Source organism: Xyrauchen texanus, chromosome 36 (assembly GCF_025860055.1).
Source record: "Xyrauchen texanus isolate HMW12.3.18 chromosome 36, RBS_HiC_50CHRs, whole genome shotgun sequence".
In the NCBI taxonomy this organism is placed as follows: domain Eukaryota; kingdom Metazoa; phylum Chordata; class Actinopteri; order Cypriniformes; family Catostomidae; genus Xyrauchen; species Xyrauchen texanus.
In genome coordinates, this window is record NC_068311.1 from 22,644,230 (window position 1) to 22,664,762 (window position 20,533).

The window sequence follows — 20,533 nt, forward strand, 5'->3', positions numbered from 1 at the left end:
TCCCTTTCCCCCATCGATCGTTATCGTTTCATGTTCGTGCCTATGCCAGTGTTTGCGATCTCCATTCATGTTTGTTCGAGGTATCCCTGCCCTTCGTGGATGTTTGTCAACTTGTGTTCAACCGTGTGTTAATTTGTGTTTGAGTTTACTTTTCCCATCGTGGACCTTTTATTTGTTCCAGTGTTTGTGTTCTTTCTATTGTTTATTAATAAACCGCATTTGGATCCAAACCACCCATCTGCCTCCTCCTGCTTCCCACATTCCTAACAATATCAAAACACCAGAGTATAACCAGTATTACCTTGGGTAGCGTATTTGTGAAAACTTTGATCATCACTTTTTGGACACCAGAATAATTTTTTTCAGCACTAATGAGTTTAATGGCTGATTAAGATTAATTCCCCATAAATTCTCTTAAATCCTGAATTCTGTTAAGATCCAAATATATATACATCCATCCATCCATCTTCAACCGCTTATCCGAAGTCGGGTCGCGGGGGCAGCTGCTCCAGCAGGGGGCCCCAAACTTCCCTATCCCGAGCCACATTAACCAGCTCTGACTGGGGGACCCCGAGGCGTTCCCAGGCCAGTGTGGAGATGTAATCTCTCCACCTAATCCTGGGACTTCCCCGAGGCCTCCTCCCAGCTGGACGTGCCTGAAACACCTCCCTAGGGAGGCGGCCAGGGGGCATCCTTACCAGATGCCCAAACCACCTCAACTGACTCCTTTCAACACAAAGGAGCAGCGGCTCTACTCCAAGCTCCTCACGGATGACTGAGCTCCTCACCCTATCTCTAAGGGAGAAGCCCGCCACCCTTCTGAGGAAGCCCATTTCGGCCGCTTGTACTCGTGACCTAGTTCTTTCGGTCATGATCCAGCCTTCATGACCATAGGTGAGGATAGGAACAAAAATTGACCGGTAGATCGAGAGCTTTGCCTTTCGGCTCAGCTCTCTTTTCACGACAACGGTGCGATAGAGCGAGTGCAATACCGCCCCTGCTGCCCCGACTCTCCGGCCAACCTCCCGCTCCATTGTCCCCTCACTCGTGAACAAGACAAGAGGTACTTGAACTCCTTCACTTGGGGCAATACCTCCTTATATATATACAACAAAGTATAAATATACAATTATGTGTAATAATATCTGAAAAAATCTGACTCCTCAAAAATTATTATGTTTAATAATAATGGGAGGATTTTGTAATACTGTATTACTGCAACTGAAATAAATTAACCACTGTTAGTAATATTTATGATACGGCAAGTGCGTCGAGGCAACAATAGTTTTTGAAGCATTCGTTTTTTTTCATGTAATATTCATGTCACTTAATAAATGTAGTTTTCCCCCAATGCAACAACATATAATACAAAAATGGAGTTAATGAAAAAATAACATCAGTGTTAAACATGGCTATTTAATAAGATCCATTGGTTTACAGATGATTTGAAATGAACAGTTATGTTTTATGGACTAAAACTTGTGGATTCTGTGAAATTGGATGCTGTCATCACAATCGAAAGCCTGCTGATCAGATCAATCTCCATAGATTGGATTTTTGATCTGCATATCTGCCATAGAGAAACAACACAATTATTCTTCTGCAACATTGATTGATTTGAAAAAGTGCCATAGAATAAACCTTCATATGAAATAAAAGAACAATTAAAGTATACTTACGTTTTCGTTTTTTCTGTTTTTTGCCAACATTGGTTGGAATGGAGAGTTCTGCCTGGTTGACTGAAATATTTCAAATACATATTGTTTAGGTCATTCCCAATTTCAGCCAATATCAATCTTATTTTTAAAGGTCTTACCATAGTATGGATTTGAAGTGGACTGATGACTTATAGTTGGCTCAGGAACTGGTCTGAAAGCTGATATTTTCAATATTACATTTTTTATCATTTTTAAGTAATAAAAAGTAATAATTATATATGAGTAATTATAATTAGTAATCAGAATAATAAACTGATTGAGTATTGTAATCAAGAACTACAAATTATGAGTCACCTCTCTGTTGCACACCAGAAATTTGACTTGGAGCATGTTGGTAATTTTCTTGACATAAAAAAGAGAAAAATAATAATAATTTGACCTCAGATGATAGTAAGGAATAACTTCATTTAATAGGAAGTTCAAATCATGAAAATGAAATCTAATGTTCATTGTTTTCTGTACTTGATTGACAACAGTTGAAAAATAAAGACATACCATAAAAAGTTGTATTCCCTCTGATCAGACCTTCAGAAATAAGATGAACAGACATGTTTATTCTGAAGTTTCATCTCCATTGAAGTTTTATACAGACATTATTACATTTATTCTTTAAACATTATTTATCCTTTGGTCTGTTGGAATTCCAAAAAGGAGCCTACAGTAAAAGTGCTGGATGAAACCAAGAAACGCTTAAACCAGGTATATAGATTGGCCACAACAAGTATCTGGACACTTAAAGCTGAAGTGTGTAACTTTTTCTGTGTTGAAATACTTTTTCCTATCCCAGTCTAATATGCAGAGACAACTATAAGTAAGGTATAGTATATAAGTATGCATAGGTTAATTTTCTTGAAATTGTAAACACTGTATACAAATTCCTGTTTGTTTCGAGTGACTGTCTAGACCCACCCAACAATACTGACTAGACCAATGGTGTGAGTTGGGGGGTGGGATCCTTTTGGGCGTGCATAAATTACATACTTCAGCTTTAAGCCACACTAAAAGTTCACACAGCAACCACAGGTGTAGTTCTTCACATTAACTACAGACATATTCCACTAACATTTGACAACCAGACAGTGTCCAAATGCTTTTTTTAATTATTTGTTTTACTTCATTTTGATTCTATAGCTGATACAATATTCCACTGCAGCTATGGAATATGTTTTCTTTATTGTATTTCCCCAGCTCTGGCTTATATTTTATGTTATGAATGATTACTTTAAAACCACTGGCTATTAACTAAGGCACATATTTTCAAAATGTATAAATATATCTCACCCCTTCTGTTATTGTTTCTGTGCTCACCACTTCTTGTTTTCTGTATTTCTTCTGGGGGATTATTACCTAAGAGTCAAATGGTTTTCAAAGAGGTCAAGAAACTCCACAAAATGTCACTCACTGCTTAACATCAAGTCAGGTGTGGTATACAGCTCACCTTCATTCTGTACTTCATGAACAGGATTAGATTGCGATGATCCATTTACACTGTTTCCTGTCCAAGAAAAAAAGGATTTTTATTTACCAAAGTTGCAGATTTTGTAACATGTATTTAAGTAAACAATGACAAATGAATCCTTCTTATATTGTTAAATGGAAAGAACCAATGCTCACCCCAGAACTGAGAAAAAAAGCTGAATGCAATAAAAAGGAGAATAAACAATCCAGCTCCAGCCGCAAAGTATAACCAGGGGTTTATTGGGTTTTCATTACTTTCTACAAGAAAAAAAGTGTTATTTAGATGCTCTTTATAATGACACATATTCAAAACCATAGACTGAAAATGTGTTGAATCAACAGCCATAGCGCATGAAAATAAATAGCTTCTACTCAGAAATGTATATGTTTAGAACAGTTTTAGCTTTGCTTAATTTGCATCAATGTGTACAACACAAAATATGAATTGTGTACTCAAACGATCAAGTACAGATCTGAGGTTGTGAGGAATATCCATAAACCCTTGCACTTGTATAATTTAAGCAAGTTATTTTGGTCAAAAAGAAAGTATTGGGGCAATTAATTTGTTATCAAGAATTCATAGCTCTTTTTAGTATATTGATGTTGTTTTACTGTAATTAGTTGTTTTGTGTAAAGTCACGATTAGGGTTATTAGTTTTCTCTTTGATGAAGTTGGATCCTGTTCAATCCATGGAATTTGTCCTTGCTCATGTGATTGTGTTGCTTAATGCAGCTTTATCGGCAGTTATTTGTTAAATCAATTGTTTAACGACTCACCTCATTATTTTCTTTTAAGCCAATTCAATTATGTAGAAACCATAATATTAAACTTAATTTGAAACATTGTGTTATTGATGGTTAAATCTTATCCGTGTGACATACCTTTTCAAGTAAATAAAGTTGAATGAACTGATACATTTGTGCATATCTAACAAAGGTTTTCTAGTTGTGCTGACATAAAATGACCATAATTTGATTTTACTTAAAAAGTGTGATTCAAACATACTACATACATATTTCAAGTAAATCCAACACATACATTTTTTTCAGTGTAGTTTCTGTAAATGGCATACACACTTCAATACTGTGCCTTAATATTGTTCCTTTACAAATGATATGGTAGACCGAAAGTGGGGTCCAAAAGTCTGAGACCACTTTAAAAACGTGGAATTCAAAAAGAAAACTAATAAATAACAAACATATTTAAGATTCAGTGTTAGGATAGCAAACCTGTTATAAAAAAGAACCAAAAGTAATTCACTACAAATGGCAATCAGACAATACAATTCTAAAATTGTAATCAGATTACTTAATTTACTGATTACATTAGTAATCACATCACTAATCACGGAAAAGTAACATTACTAATTAATTTAAGTTACCATCTAAAACACTTTCACAGAAAAGCTTCAACAGTTCCAAATAATGTCCATATTTCCTCCCTGTTCATTGAACACCTTTCATTTGTCACAAAATGCAAACAGATATACATATCAACATATTTTATTTTTAAAATGAATTCTAAATATAGAAATATGCATAAAAGGAGTCGCAAGTTAGATTTCGGGGCATGCTGAGTGTCTCCAGTCAGGTCTTTTAAGCAAACAAATTGGCCCAGTTGCTAGGGAGGGTAGAGTCACACGGGGTAACCTTATCATGGTCACTATAATGTGTTCTCGCTCTCAGTGTGGTGTGTTGTAAGTTGTGCATGGATCTCTGAGAGTAGTATGAGTCTCCACATGCTGGGAGTCTCCGCGGTGTCATGCACAACAAGCCATGTGATAAGATGCGCAAGCAACTGAGATTCGTTCTCCGCCACCCGGATTGAGGCGAGTCACCATGCCACCACGAGAGTGCATTGAGAATTGGGCATTCCAAATTGGGGAGAAAAGGGGAGAAAAAAAATGCGTAACTCTAGTAGAGCAATTAAAATATATGAACTGAAATTGAAAGTCAGTAACTGTAATCTGATTGCAAAAACATGAAATGTAATGCACTGTACTCAAGGGCGTACCCAAGAAATTACTTTTGGGTGGGCCTCAATAAAAATGGATGTGCCAAATTTGTTTTACCAACAGAGAGGCGTCACATTCAAACAGTTCTTTCACACTTTCAGAAATCCGATTTTATGAATTTTTTAAACTATTTCATAAATATATTTGAAGTCAAAATAATCTCTAATATTCTGGGTGGGCCTGGGTCTAATTTGTGTCAGGGTCAGGCCCACCCTTGGCTACGCCACTGACTACACTACTTTTTGTACTAAAAATGTACTTAGATTACACCCAGCACTGGACATCAACCATGTTCTTTCACTGAAGCACATGTTCTTTGGAATATACTCAGATTATGCTGGTATAATATGCTGTCAGAAAAGATGCTTACTAAAATTTTGATGCAGATAATTAAATTTGTAATGAAAAAAATATATGAATAAAATAATAGAAGCATTTTCACTAGTGGTCTCAGACTCTCAGACCGCATACATTATGTAAAACATTACACTTTCATATATTTTCCATTTAAGCACTGATCTTACCCTCAGCTGGACGGGGTGATTCTGTGATCTCCACTCTCCAGCATCTCCTGCTCAGCTCACAACAGTATGTGCCGAAATCTGAAGGTTGTAGATCATGGATGAGAATGGAAAAGTTTCCTTCATACGCGAGAATGGGAAAAACATTCACCCGTCCTTCTCTAGGATTATAAAAGTTGATATTCCCATCTTGTGTGATCCTCAGGAGACTGGACAAGTGGCTCCATTGAACTATCTCTGATGTATTTCTTGTTTTATTGTCAAAGTGACAAGGGAGAAAGACTTCAGATTTCATAGATGAATTGATTGTTATACTTGTGACAATTTCACACATGTCTTGGCAGGGGTGCAATGCTAAAAAAGGTCATAAAAAAAAAACAGATTTAATACTGTAAAACACCTGTAATAATTTATCCACTTACATATCCATAAAGGCTTACCTAAAAGCGTCTATAGATTTACATAGAATTTGAAACCATTCTTGGTACATTAGCTATAAAGGAATTTTAGGCAGAATGTTAGCTTTTGTCACCATTCACTTTCCTTGCATCTTATAATAGTGAATAGTGACTGAGGCAACATTCTGCCTAGCATCCTTTGTGTACCATAGGTTAAAAAAAAGTCATATGGGGTTGGAACAACATGAGACTGAGTAAATGATGACACACTTTTAATTTTTGAGTTTGAATTATCCCTTTAAACACGCCAACTGAAATAATAAAATAAGATGCATAGCCATATGTATAATTAAGCACACTAGAATAATGAAACAATATTACTCCCATGTTTTACTTATTATCAGGATACACGATTAATTATAACAGTTACTGAATTATAAGCCTACCATTTGAAGACACTAAAGCACCCAGAAATATCCAAATCTGTGAAATGTACATCATGCCTGTCATTCAAGTCAAAGTCAAGTTGTCAAACCGAAGACAGAAATAGAGAATGTGTAGGCTGATGTCCTTTGTGATTTCCTGTAAAAACACACACCCTCCTTTTACATTTGGCAATCTGGGGGTGCAACTTTTCAGACCAAGTGATTTGCCATTTACCTGTAATTGAAGTATGTTCTACGGCCACTTTAGTGCTGTAAATATTACCTAAAGGTAACCATTGAAAATGTGTTTTGTGTTACATGTGATCATATTAAAGGGTGAGTGTAGATGGATTCACTTCTTCATACTTATGTTTCGGGTTGCAGTCAAAGCTGGGCTACAGGTTTCCTACCATATTTACCACATCCTGTAGCAAAGTCAGAGATAGATCAACTTACATAGTTAGATGCATACAGGGGCGGATTTAGGGTCTTCATTTTGACAAGTGACTTTTGGGCCAATCCTGGACCGTAATTCCATGTGGTATGTGGGCCAAACTCACTCCCGAAATGTTGCCACATTTAACCCAAAGCTATTTTGGTATCTGGAGTAAAGCTGTTTTTATACCAGCTGTAAATAGTCAACTGCATAGTTATTTTAAGATCCACTTTGCAACAGTTCACATCATGTAAAGGCCTTGAGAATGGCTAACCACAGAGTTTCCTCCTTTGAAAAAATAACAATGGATGTTTACTTCATTGCGCCACCCTGTAGATTAAAAAATGTGAATAAATAGTTTATTATTATTATTATTTATTTAAGGTGAATATTTGATCCTGAAGAGTAGATTAATTTTCATACCTGTATGATATAATTATTGTGGCATTTGTGTGGTTTCAAACTAATCGTCAGCACCATGTTTTCCTTTAGGATTGGTTTGGCTTTAAGCAGTTAAATAGTCAGTTTTTTTTTCTTTTTCCAAGTCTTCTGTAATGGTTTTCTTTGACTTTGACATAACTATCAATATTGATGGGCCTTCGGTTTTAACACATTAACACATGATCTCTTTTCACTCAAATCTTTTTGGCGTTACCTACTGGATAGAGTAGTCAATAGCAAGAACCATGTAATGCCAACAGTTAGCTATGAGAATGTTTCCTCTGCCTGTTTGCTTTCTTTTTGTTTTAGATATACAAAACACAGATTTTTGTATCACTTCAGATGGACTCTTAAATTGTCTTAAGAATAATTGTCTCCTTGTACAAAAGGCAAAACCTGTTTCTAGCTATAAGTGGTATAAGCGGCCTCTTAGAGTTCCTCTTAAAATCCACTGCAGAGCAAGGTGATTAAAAAAAAATATATATTTATTTATTCTTTTTGTATATAGTTACTTATTGTTATTTATAGTAATTTATTGTTCATTTGTATAGTTATTTATTGGTAATTTTTTGTTCATTTAATGTAAATAAATATATATTATGTTTTGTGTAATTAATATATAAAAAATTTTGATATTCCAATATTTCAATCAATATATTCCAAGTATGGAATTTGGAAATTAGATTGAAAATCTCTTCATTATATGTAGCTACACAAAAATTTGGTTTTTAATTTCAGATTCTTCTTCAGGCTGCTCCTGTTAGGGTTTGCCACAGCGGACCATCCGTGATCTGGGTTAGGGTTGACTTGGCACAGGTTTTACACCAGATGCCCTTCCTGACACAACCCCCAGTGGCTAGGGGACTCTCACTTACACCTACAGGACAATTTAGAGCCTCCAATTCACTTAACCTGCTTTTCTTTTTTTTTTTACTTGTGGGGGAAACCAGAGCACCCAGAGAAAACCCACGTGAACATGGGGAGAACATGCAAACTCCACACAGAAAGGCCCCAGGACCATCTTGCTGTGAGGTGACAGTGCTAACCACTGAGCCACCGTGCTGCCCAGGTTTTTCAATCAGATTAATAAATGTAAAACAAATAATAATTAAAAAAAAATGCATGTAGGCTACACGTGTATAGTTATATCCTTAAAGAAAGCTTGAAATAATCATTGAATTTATGTGACTAAACATCAACTGAAGTTTTTAAACCAATCAAACAATTTATGCGAATCCTGAAAAAATAAATTGCATAACTGCACATTCTAATGATGATAACATTATAATCTCTGACAGAGACAGAGTGATTTTGTGGAATTTTTAAAAAGCCTACATTTGCAGAGAAACCATTCCCATAATACAAAATACCACTTATAACTTCTAACACACGTTCCAAGTTCACTTCCTGATGTAACATCCTCCACTGCTATACATCTGGTTCACCACCAGAGGTCAAAGTCACCGGAGTATTGACAGACTCTGATCCAAACACGTCTCTTAACTTTCTCTTGATATTAGAAGAATAAAGTTAATGTTGACACTATGAAACGAATCCAATTCAAAAGTATTGGTAAAATGCTGGGAATATGAGGCAGCCAAGCTAAGAAGAAGCCCAATCATGTGGAATAATAAATGTAGAAGTGAGCCCCACAGTAGTAGTGTCACCTATTTCTTCAAGAAATGATTAATGATAAAAATAGAGTAATAGCAAAGGATGCAATGGTTAAACAGTATCTAGAGCAGAATTACTACTCAATACTTACAGTTTTCATTGATGGCTCTAAAGATCCTGAAACAGGTCGAGCATCAGCAGCTTTAACAATTAGGAGTCTATTCAACAGAGATGGTAGCAATATTATTAGCTATCATGTGGATGGATGACGCTCGTTCAATGAATGTTGTGATATGCTCAGATTCATTCTATGCTTTATCAAGCCTTATTAGTGGGAGATCTTCAAGACAAGACATTTTCAATTAAATTCTTTTTGGTATGTATAGAGTAAATAAGTTAGGGATTATGATGTGTTTCCTGTGGGTTCCAGCACATGTGGGAGTAGATGGAAATGAGGTGGTTGATCATTTAGCAAAGCAGACATTGAAATTACCACATATAGAAATGAACATCTCATTAAGTAAAGAAGACAGACTAGCTATAAAAGGGAAATGGCAAGAAATTTGGAATGAGGAGGGAAGAGGAAGACATCTTTTTCATACTCAAAATTAAGTAGGAGGTGAAAGAGGGAATTTTGGTAGTAGAAGAAAAGACACAATCATTACCAGACTTCACCTAGGGCACACAGCTCTAAATGATTCCCTATATAGAATGAACAAACATGAGTCTGGGAATTGTAGATTATGTGGATCAGCAGAAACTGTTGAGCATGTACTAATATATTGTACTGCTTATGAAAATGAATGAGTATTTCTGTTGGAAGAGATAAGAGAAATGGGGATAGGAAATCTTACTCTTAAAACACTGCTGCTTAATGGCTTGAATCATCATAAAATGTATAGTGCATTAATGAGATACTTAAGATAGGTAGAACTGTTTAATAGGACTTAGAAGTTTATAGATTTGTTTTTTTTTTACTTTTATTTTTTTATTTTTTTATTTTCCCCCATTCCATCAATGGTCCACACTCCAGCCCAGTAGGTGGCGGGCATGCACCTATCGTTTGTTTGCCAACTGCCATAAAACACCAAAAAAAAGAAGTCGTCGTCTTACCTTTCATTGAACTGCATTTCTGAGTGTTGTTATTCTGTTTTGACTAACTGTTTTTTAATATATTGCCTGTGCTTTGGATTTCTCTTTCTGCCTGTTTGCTTTTATTGTTGGATATTTTGGACAATCAAACTTTTGCCTGTCCTCTGGTTTCTGATTGTATATTTGTCGCTCTCTGATTCTCCCATTAAACCTCTGCATATGGATCCTTATGCATGCGGTTTATGCATTGACCTTCTGCACTTTGGCCGCCCAGACTGATTGGGCTGACAAACCCCTAAAAACTTTCTACAGCAATGTACTAAGTAGATCCTTACAAGCTGAGCTGACCTATCGAGATGAAAATTTGAGCTTGGACCAATACATCAAATTATCCATTTGATTTAATAATCTCCTTTGAGCCTGGAAACCAATTTATGAACACACTCCTCTAGCTGATTTCGCAATAATTCGATAATTTTATGCACAATCTCAATCCATGCAGATTGGTCGCACGTGCCTCACCCCAGAAGAGAAACTATGCCGCAGACGTCAGGGTTTGTATCTCTATTATGGTCAAGCTGGACATCTGTTGTCTACTTGCTCTACTTGGCCCGATATATCCAGTGCGATGAGTAAATCTTTCCCTATCGATCAAGTAAACTGCCAACAACTTGTGCTAACTACTGTTATTTACAAATCCAACAAGACAGAAATTAATGCTTTGATTCAGGAGCCACTGGTAATGTTATGATCTCTAAACTTGTAAAGAAATTCCACTTACCCACTGTTTGTGTGCTTCAGCGCAAGATGGGCAGCCCCTGGGCACTGGGCCGATTCTCCACACGAAGGAAACAGTCCTATTACAAACTGGGATACTACACACTGAAAACATCAGATTTCTCATGACCTATACACCATGTAATCCTGGACTTCCCATGGCTCCCCAGGCACAATCCTTAAATTTCATGGAGGGAAGGACAGATTTTGAGGTGGAACCATAAATGTCAGTTCCGATGTCTCTACACGGTAACCCCGATCCCGTGTCGAGTCACCTGTGTGGAAGACCTGCAGAGGAACAACGATTTAGACATTCCTAATGTATACTCCAATTTCTATATTATCAACATCAAATCTATATGACAGAATTAAATCTAGCATATGATTATGGCGATGAGTTGGTCCTGTTACGTTTTGTCTGACTCCAAGAGAGTTGAGAATATCGATACATGCTAATCCAAATGTGTTATTTTCATTATATATGTGAATGTTTAAGTCACCAACAATTAATGCTCTATCTTCAGCAACTACAAGGTCTGATAAACAATTTTCAAATTCACCAAGGAAATCAGAATATGGCCCGGGTGATCCATATACTGTAGCAAGGGTAAGAGACGACATTGTTTTTTATTTATATCTATGTTTGATGGTGTAACATTAAGCATTATTAGTTCAAAAGACTTAAATTTATATCCTGTCCTCTGAGTAACACCAAACACTTCACTGTAAATTGTAGCAACACCTCCTCCTCGACCCTTCAGACGAGGCTCATCTTTATAACAATAACCTGGGGGAGTAGATTCATTTAAATTTAATATATTCATCAGGTTTAAGCCAGGTTTCAGTCAAACAGAGTGCATCCAAACTATGATCTGTAATAGTTTCATTGTCTAATTGACAATAAGCTGTATGCCAAAATAGAGAAGTGTGATTTTCATCATACCACAATCTCATTTCTGGGACACAATCTGAGTGCACAGGGGGTAGCGATGGACAACACGAAGGCTCAGGCAGTTTTGAACTGGCCACCACTCAAGTCTGTTAAGGAACTACAGCAGTTTTTGGGCTTTGCCAACTTAACACGTTTAATCTGCAACTTCAGCACCATCAATCCACCACATAATAATTGCCCACCAGAAAAGATCTTTGTCCCTAAGTCAATGCAAACCCCAGTTATGCAATGGTTTTATCTCCTAGCTTTGGACATCCAGGGATACAAGGCAACATCAAGTTGGTACAAAATACATTTTGGTGGCCAACTCTCCCTGCTGATGTTACAACTTATGTTAAGAATTGTGATAATTGTGCTATGTCCAAGTCATCCAAATAAGCACCTGCTGGATTATTACAACCACTCCAAGTGCCTCCGCATCCATGGTCTCATCTCGCTTTGGACTTCATCATGGATTTACCCATCTCCCATTTTAACCCCACCATACTTATAGTTATTGAGCGGCTCTCAAAAGCCTGTCAACTAATCCCCTCCAATCATTAGACCTGTTAAGTTAGCAAGCTAATCTTTCTAAAGACATAATGACTGAGACAACCAGTTTGTTTTTATTTAAATGATTTGTGCATATTACATAACAAATTTGGCCTTTTACATCATATGGAGTAACACATAATTGCAAAATGATTGGCAATCTGTGAACAAGGACGTTTTTCACGTATCAATTTACATATGTGGTGAAGGGGTTTTCCATGCCCTTTTATTTGATTATGCTTTTCTCTATGGTTTTGTTGATGAGTTTAATGACATTACTAACATCCCTTCTGGTTAATGATTTGGAGTAGTTTCTGGAATTCCTATATTTTTAACCAATCGGAATGTTACTCTGATGTAAATTGATCTTGCATATGTCTATAATTCCTATGTTTCTTTTTCATTTAAAGTTTTTATTTTAACAAAGACCACATCGCAAGTACAGCCAAATCATTCAGATTTGCTCTGTATAACATCAGGAAGATCATACCCTTCCTATCGGAGCATGCTACACAACTCCTTGTTCAGGCTAGACTGGACTACTGCAATGCTCTTCTTGCAGGACTTACTGCATGTACAGTCAAACCTCTGCAATTAATCCATAAAGCAGTGGGGTATTTGGTTTTAAACAAGCCCAAGAGAGCACATGTCATACCTCTCCTCATCGAACTGCACTGGTTGCCAATGGTAGCTTGCATTAAGTTGCATTGGTGCTCGCTTATAGAACAATCACTGGCTCTGCAGCCCATATCTACACCACTACTTTAAGCCAATGTGCCCTCCAGAAGCTTGCGATCGGCAAGTGAGCGGCGTACATGTTGCCATCTCAAACAGGCACAAAATCATTCTCCCCAACCTTCACTTTAACTGTTGACTTCACTTGTTCTTTTCTGTGATTATTAAAGAAGACATCTTGTGTTATCCTCAGGAGACTGGAAAAGTGGCACCACTTCACTCTCTCTGTTTTATTTCTTGTTTTATTGTCAAAGTGACAAGGGAGAACGACTCCAGATTTCAGAGAGGCAATGATTGTGATCCTTGTGACATTTTCACATCTTCCTTTGCAGGGGTCCAATGCTAAAAATGAAAAGGGATCAAAATGTGACAGATCCAATATTTTATCACTCACAGGTAGTTACAGAGATTGAACATACACAATCTATAGTGACTTGCAGTGTTGGGTAACATTGGGTAACTCGTTATAATATTGCATTACTCCTTATTGTTACGATCCCTTGTTGTCTGCCCCGTGTTTTCTGTTTCACTCATCACTGATCACGTTCCATGTCACGTCTTCCTTGTTGTCCGCCCTGTGTTTCACTGTCCTTGTATAAAAACTACATTTCCCATAATTCCCAGCCTCACTGCCAGCACTGCGTTATTGTCCACACCTGATTGTTATTTTGTCATCATCGTGTCTGTTTATTTAAACCCTGCTGTTTCTCCGTTTGGTTGTTGATCGTTTATAATGTTTTCTAGTGTTTCTTGATGTTTGTTCATGCCTGTTCATGTTTTCTCCTGAGTGTTCATTCGAGGATTAGCTTGCCCTTCGTGGATGTTATTTTGTGTTTGAGTTTGATTTTTTCCCATCGTGGACTTTTCGTTTGTTCCTGTGTTGAGGAGGACCCAACCTCACCTTCCACAATGGTGACTCTCCAGTCGTCCATGTCACGCCTGCCCCACCTGTCAGCGAGCCAACCCCCATGCCTGTCGCCGTCAACGAGCCAGCACGGCCAACTTCGTCCGCCCGGAGGAGGAAGAGAAGAAGGGCTTCCACCTCCCAGCCAACGTCTGCCACGGTCTGCGAACCAGAGTCCGCTCCTGCCCCGGTCTGCGAGCCTGAGCCCACTCCTGCCCCGGTCTGTGAGCCTGAGCCCACGCCAGCCACGGTCAGCGAGCCTGAGCCCACGCCAGCCACAGCCTGCGAGCCTGAGGCCACACCAACCACGAACAGCATTCCAGCGTTGTCAGCCTCATACGCCCGGAGGAAGGGGAGAAAGGGAAGGGTCTCTGCTCTCCAGCCTCCGTCTACTGCAGCTCCGTCCCAAGAACCCCCCGTGGCTCTGCCCTCAGCGTCCAGCGAACCCAAGCTCATGCATCCCACGGTCAACCAGCCAATGCCTGTAGCCTCAAACGTCAGTGAGCCAGTGCCTATAGCCTCAGACGTCAGTGAGCCAGTGCCTGTAGCCTCAGACGTCAGTGAGCCAGTGCCTGTAGCCTCAGACGTCAGTGAGCCAGTGCCTGTAGCCTCAGACGTCAGTGAGCCAGTGCCTGTAGCCTCAGACGTCAGTGAGCCAGTGCCTGTAGCCTCAGACGTCAGTGAGCCAGTGCCTGTAGCCTCAGACGTCAGTGAGCCAGTGCCTGTAGCCTCAGATGTCAGTGAGCCTGCGCCTGTAGCCTCGACCGTCCCTGAGCATGTGCCTGTAGCCTCGACCGTCCCTGAGCATGTGCCTGTAGCCTCGACCGTCCCTTAGCCAGCGCCAGTGACCTTGACCGTCCTAGAGCCAGCGCCAGTGGCCTTGACCGTCCCAGAGCCAACGCCAGTGGCCTTGACCGTCCCAGAGCCAGCGCCAGTGGCCATGACCGTCCAAGAGCCAGCGCCAGTAGCCATGACCATCCAAGAGCCAGCGCCAGTGGCCATGACTGTCCAAAAGCCAGCACCAGTAGCCATGACCATCCAAGAGCCATCCAGGGCTCCTCCTCTCGAGCCATCCTCCTCTTGAGCCTCTCGAGCCTCCCAGGGCTCCGCCTCTCAAGTCTCTCGAGCCTCCTAGGGCTCCGCCTCTCGAGCCTCCCAGGGCTCCGCCTCTCAAGTCTCTCAAGCCTCCCAGGGCTCCGCCTCTCAAGTCTCCCGAGCCACCCAGGGCTCAGCCTCTCAAGTCTCCCGAGCCACCCAGGGCTCAGCCTCTCAAGTCTCCCGAGCCACCCAGGGCTCCGCCTCTCGAGCCTTCCAGGGCTCCGCCTCTCGAGCCTCTCAGGGCTCCGCCCCTCGAGTCTTCCTTGGCTCCACCGCTCGAGCCTCCCAGGGCTCCGCCTCCCAGAGCCTTCCAGGTCTCCGCCTCCTGAGCCTCCTATGGCTCCGTCTTCAGAGCCTTCCCGGGCTCCGCCTCCCGAGCCTCCTACGGCTCTGGCTTCCGAGCCTCCTACGGCTCTGCCTCCAGAGCCTTCTAGGGCTCCGCCTCTAGAGCCTCCTCCGGTGCCACCTCCCTCGGCTCCACCTTCTCAGCCTCCCTCAGCTCCACCTCCGGAGCCTCCCACGGCTCCGCCCCTGAGCCTCCAGAGATTTCCATGGTTCCGCCTCCTGAGTCTCCCAAGCCTTCTACGGCTCCGCCTCCGAAGTCCTCCTTGGCTCCGCCTACCACGGCTCCGTCTCTTGAGCCACCTTCGTCTCCGCCTCCCGAGCCCCCGTCTCCAGAGCCCACCGCGGTTCCGCCTCCTGACCTACCCAAGGCCTTACCCTCAGAGTCTCCCACGGCTCTGCCTGCCTCTGCTCCACCCTCAGGGGCTTCCACGGCTCTGCCTGCCTCAGCTCCGCCCCCAGGGTCTCCTGCGGCCCTGCCTACGCCTCCTTCGGCGCCGCCACACGAGTCTTCGACTGCTCCGCCTCAGAAGTCCTCCTTGGCTCCGCATCACACAGCTCCGCCAGCTCCCCCAGTGGCCACTCCTCCTCCCAGGCTCCCTGAACCGGCCCTTGCCCTGTGGCCAGCTCCCGGGCCACCCAAACCTGTCCCTATACTGTGGCCGCCTCTCAGACCTCCTAAACCTGTCCCTGCCCGGTTGAGGCCTCCCAGGCCACCTGACCCGGTCCCCGTCTCACACCCCCATAGATTGCCCGCCTGCCCTCTCGGCCTCCCTGGTCTGCCTGTCTGCCCCTTGCGCCTCCGTGGACTGCCTGTCTGCCCTCTCGGCCTCCCTGGTCTGCCTGTTCGCCCCTTGTGCCTCCTTGGACTGTCTCTGTGTTCCTTGTGCCCCATTTGGTCTGTCTGTTCTCCCCCTGTTCTAGACCCTCTCTCCTTGGACATTTTTTTTGTTGTTTTGTTGTTTTTGTGGGTTCTTTTTTTTTGGACCGTCTGGAATCTGGTCCTTTTGAGGGGGGGTTATGTTACGATCCCTTGTTGTCTGCCCCGTGTTTTCTGTTTCACTCATCACTGATCACGTTCCATGTCACGTTTTCCTTGTTGTCCGCCCCGTGTTTCACTGTCCTTGTATAAAAACTACATTTCCCATCATTCCCGGCCCTCACTGCCAGCACTGCGTTATTGTCCACACCTTATTGTTATTTTGTCATCATCGTGTCTGTTTCTTTAAACCCTGCTGTTTCTCCGTTTGGTTGTTGATCGTTTATAATGTTTTCTAGTGTTTCTTGATGTTTGTTCATGCCTGTTCATGTTTTCTCCTGAGTGTTCGTTCGAGGATTAGCTTGCCCTTCGTGGATGTTACTTTGTGTTTGAGTTTGATTTTTTCCCATCGTGGACTTTTCGTTTGTTCCTGTGTTTGCTTATTTTGTTGTTGCAATAAAAGACCGCATTTAGATCCCAACCTCCCGTCTGCCTTCTCCTGCCTTTCCTGCAATCATAACACTTATAAAGTAAGTCACTTTTTATGGAAGTAAAGCATTACGTTTTGTGTTACTTTTTTCTCACCATCTCTCTCTCTTCTGCTGTGCATTCAATACAATACAAGAAATATGTAGAGACATTAGAGGTCATGCTAGCTACTGGACAATACTCAAAACAACATACTAAACAAACAGATATTTAGAAAGTCTACAATCATTAGGTCTTCACGTCATTTTTATAATAAATTCTCAATAACATTAATATGCATGATTTGTTTTTCCATCGACATGGCAGCCAACATGAATAATGAAGAATAACCGCTGTCTTACCTAAAGCAGCAAAGTTCAACATCTGAACCTGCATCATAATGTTTCAGTGAAGACATAAAGCAATCAAAGTCTAATTTTCTCAGCTTTCATTTCGACCCATTCATGACTTGATTCGCTAAACAGTCCGAGCTGTATGAACATTAGTAACGTTAGACGCCCAGTAATATGCCCCCTGACTGTAACCAGCTACGTTACAAAGTAACTGGCTAGCCAGCTAACATTATCCCGCTAGCTAACATTAGGGACATCAAACGCAGCTAAAATGTTTCGATTAATTTATCCGTGGTTATAAGGAGTAGCCTACAGCATTCATTTCGACCCATTCATGAATTGATCCGTTAAACAGAGTGAGCTATATGAATAAACTGTAGTAGACGACGCCCAGTAGCCTACACGCCCCTCTGACTGTAACCGCTAACATTAGGTAGATACTTTGTATACGGTTCTTTCACTAACCTCTTTCGGTGGACTTTTACCTCATTTTTGCTCTCCTCTCCGGTTCACATATGGTTTCCCAGCATCCCTCAAAGACTTCCTTGCTCTGTCCTTCCATTCATTCATGTTCGCTCTCCTTTTTTGCCGAGGTTTTGCCTTTTAATGTCCGCAGCGGACATGAAAGCAACCGGTTGTCTCCATTTTTCGTTAGTGGACATAAACGTTTTTTCCGCGTGAGAAATTTTTTAAATTTAAAATACAGAGTTTTGGTTGCCCGAACACACCCCCAAAGTGATTCTGTATACAAAGTGGCACACATACATTCAAGTCACATGGTTATCTCAATTTTAGTTTTTTTGGACTTATACGGTTGTTCGTCGCATGAACACATATGTCATCATATGCTGTGGCCATCGACAGTCAACTTAAGATGTTTTTCTGAAGTCAGGATAAAGTTCAGTGAGGAATGCCAGCCTAATATGTTCAAGGAATAAGTCTGATGAATAAATTAATATTTTTCACTTAAGTTATCTCAGTGCATGCTTGTTTTGAGCTGATCCAAGGTGTGCACATATGCCACTGGTTGATCGCATACAACTGCAAATGTGCATGTTAATACCACTTGAATGGAATAGTATAGGTTAATGCTACCAAAATGTCTTCAAAATTTATGTTTCACAAATCAAATTACTTTTTTTATTATAGAACAAAATTTTTTAATATTTTAAAGAAATTAAGAAATTTTGTCTGCATACACAAACCATGTAGTACGTTGCTCGCAGCTGCTGATCCAGAGTCAGCTTTTCTCATTCCATTTTCCCAGTTAAGGGAAGCTATATCATGGAGCAGTTTGGCTGCACATGTCTGTGAATTGAGCAAGGATTTCACCCTGTTTATCACGCCATAGCCAGTGTAAGAAAGTCAGTCTTATAATCCCTCTGCCTAAATGCGTTTACTGATTTTTTTTTAATGCAGTATTAACACATGAAACAATTGCGTTTCACTCAACCGAATGTTGAATGTTAAATGCTTTAACACAGTTCAGATGCAAACTCATCATAGAGAAGTAGTTACGGGTAGCTTTAAAATAAAGCAATTCGGATGTACAAACAGTCAGCGGTAGTTCCACGTTGTACGTATCTTTATAATCGTACCATGGCCACGGGAAGACTTCTACACATTTCTACATGAATCAGTTGTGAGAATCAAAGTATCTCTTACCCAAATGTTACATTTTGACAAAATGTTGCCTTAAGAGAACACATTTCTTAACTTTTGCTATGATTGTCATGACAATGGTAAAGTTTATGACGGCTGCTCATTTAAGATCCAGTACACAAAATATCCACAGCTGCAAATGATGGGTACAGCTGGATTCCACTGAAGTGTTCTGAATTTTTAAAACATAAATCTCAGGGTGGGCTAAAATTAATTTATGCTCTGGCCATCACTGATAAGCATGGCTCAAACTCTCTAGAACTACAATACCCATCATGCACACACATATTACAACTTTACAGAACATCTCTAGTAAGCCTCCCACTCTCTGGAACTACAATGCCCATTATGCCCCTCCTTTCCAAAAGTTTGCAGACATTTACTCCTGATTTATCACAATATGGGGAAAGGAGACGTACAAAAACAACGCGTAACCTACTTTAAAAATAACTATGGTCTATAATAAAAAATATTGCGTTAATTTACTCAAAAAGTAATCTGATTACATAACAGACGTTACTTTTTTTGCGTTACCCCCAACTGGTGACTTGTTATATAAAATAATTGTTTTATATAAATAATATAGGGCCAGGCCACCCCTGTGAAAAACTCTTGGCTCTGCCCGTTTGACAACTCTGCGCTCCCTCACCACATCAAAATTAAACTGTGTAGCATGGATAAATTGGGAAAATGTCTCTGTCGTCCATCAGCAAAACTATATATGCCCTCTCCAGACTGCACATCGTACGACAATTCATAGCATATTGTTTCCTGTGGATGTGCATTCCCTGCAGAGAAAAAACAGGGCATTCAAGGGAATTCACGGCAATCATGGGGCTATCTAACATATTATCACAGCGTGTCATCCAATATATTATCAAAGGAAATTTGCTAATTTTGTTATCATACCACAACATTTTTAATTATGAAAAGGGGCTATTTTACCCCACTACTGGGGCAAGATGACCCCCCACCTGAGGTAAGAAGCCTCCCAGGGAAAACTTGTCCTAGGTGTCATCCGATTTTTACAGAATGTATAAAATACATTCATATTACCTCAAGGGTCAAACTTTACCTTGTCACTTCAATATAAAAAAATATTTTTACTCTTAAAATCGTTTCCACAGATCAGCAATGAACAAATAGACATAAAAACATTTAATATCAACATAATAGAATGTTACAGATCACTATTTTCCAATGACAACAAATTTGATAAGTTAACCTCAAAACTGATCAGATGAAATAAATCTCACAGATGTTGTATATATACAGGGTATTGGTCATTAGAATACAGTTACATTCAAAAAGTATTTAGATTACTGAAGAGATTACTTTGCATTTTATTGTCATTTGCTTCATTGAATATTTAGTCCTTTCAGATGGAAAACATTTATACATAAAAATTATGTGATCCAAAGTGCATTTGAACAGCGGTGAAACATTTTCTTATGATGTGTTACATTCATACAAGCAGACAGAGAAGTACGTTTGAAGTAAGTTTGGAGCAGAAGAAATAGAAATAAACCTTGTGTAAATTGTCATCTTCACATTAAAATAAAATGCTATTTCTAGCCATTTTACATGCACATGTTACCAGACACAATCATATTT

General features: G+C 40.2%; 1 protein-coding gene across 1 annotated transcript; it reads right to left on the reverse strand.

Moving 5' to 3' along the window:
• Nucleotides 1-1,415: 1,415 nt before the first annotated feature.
• Nucleotides 1,416-6,658, reverse strand: LOC127630267 (uncharacterized). The gene is made up of 10 exons (XM_052107758.1): nt 6,557-6,658; nt 5,716-6,066; nt 3,333-3,434; nt 3,157-3,213; nt 3,000-3,065; nt 2,214-2,243; nt 2,013-2,060; nt 1,817-1,876; nt 1,680-1,739; nt 1,416-1,570 (listed from the first exon to the last, which is right to left on the reverse strand). The coding sequence occupies exons 1-10, from the start codon at nt 6,618-6,620 to the stop codon at nt 1,536-1,538; spliced, it is 873 nt and encodes a 290-aa protein (XP_051963718.1). The 5' UTR covers nt 6,621-6,658; the 3' UTR covers nt 1,416-1,535.
• Nucleotides 6,659-20,533: the final 13,875 nt, after the last annotated feature.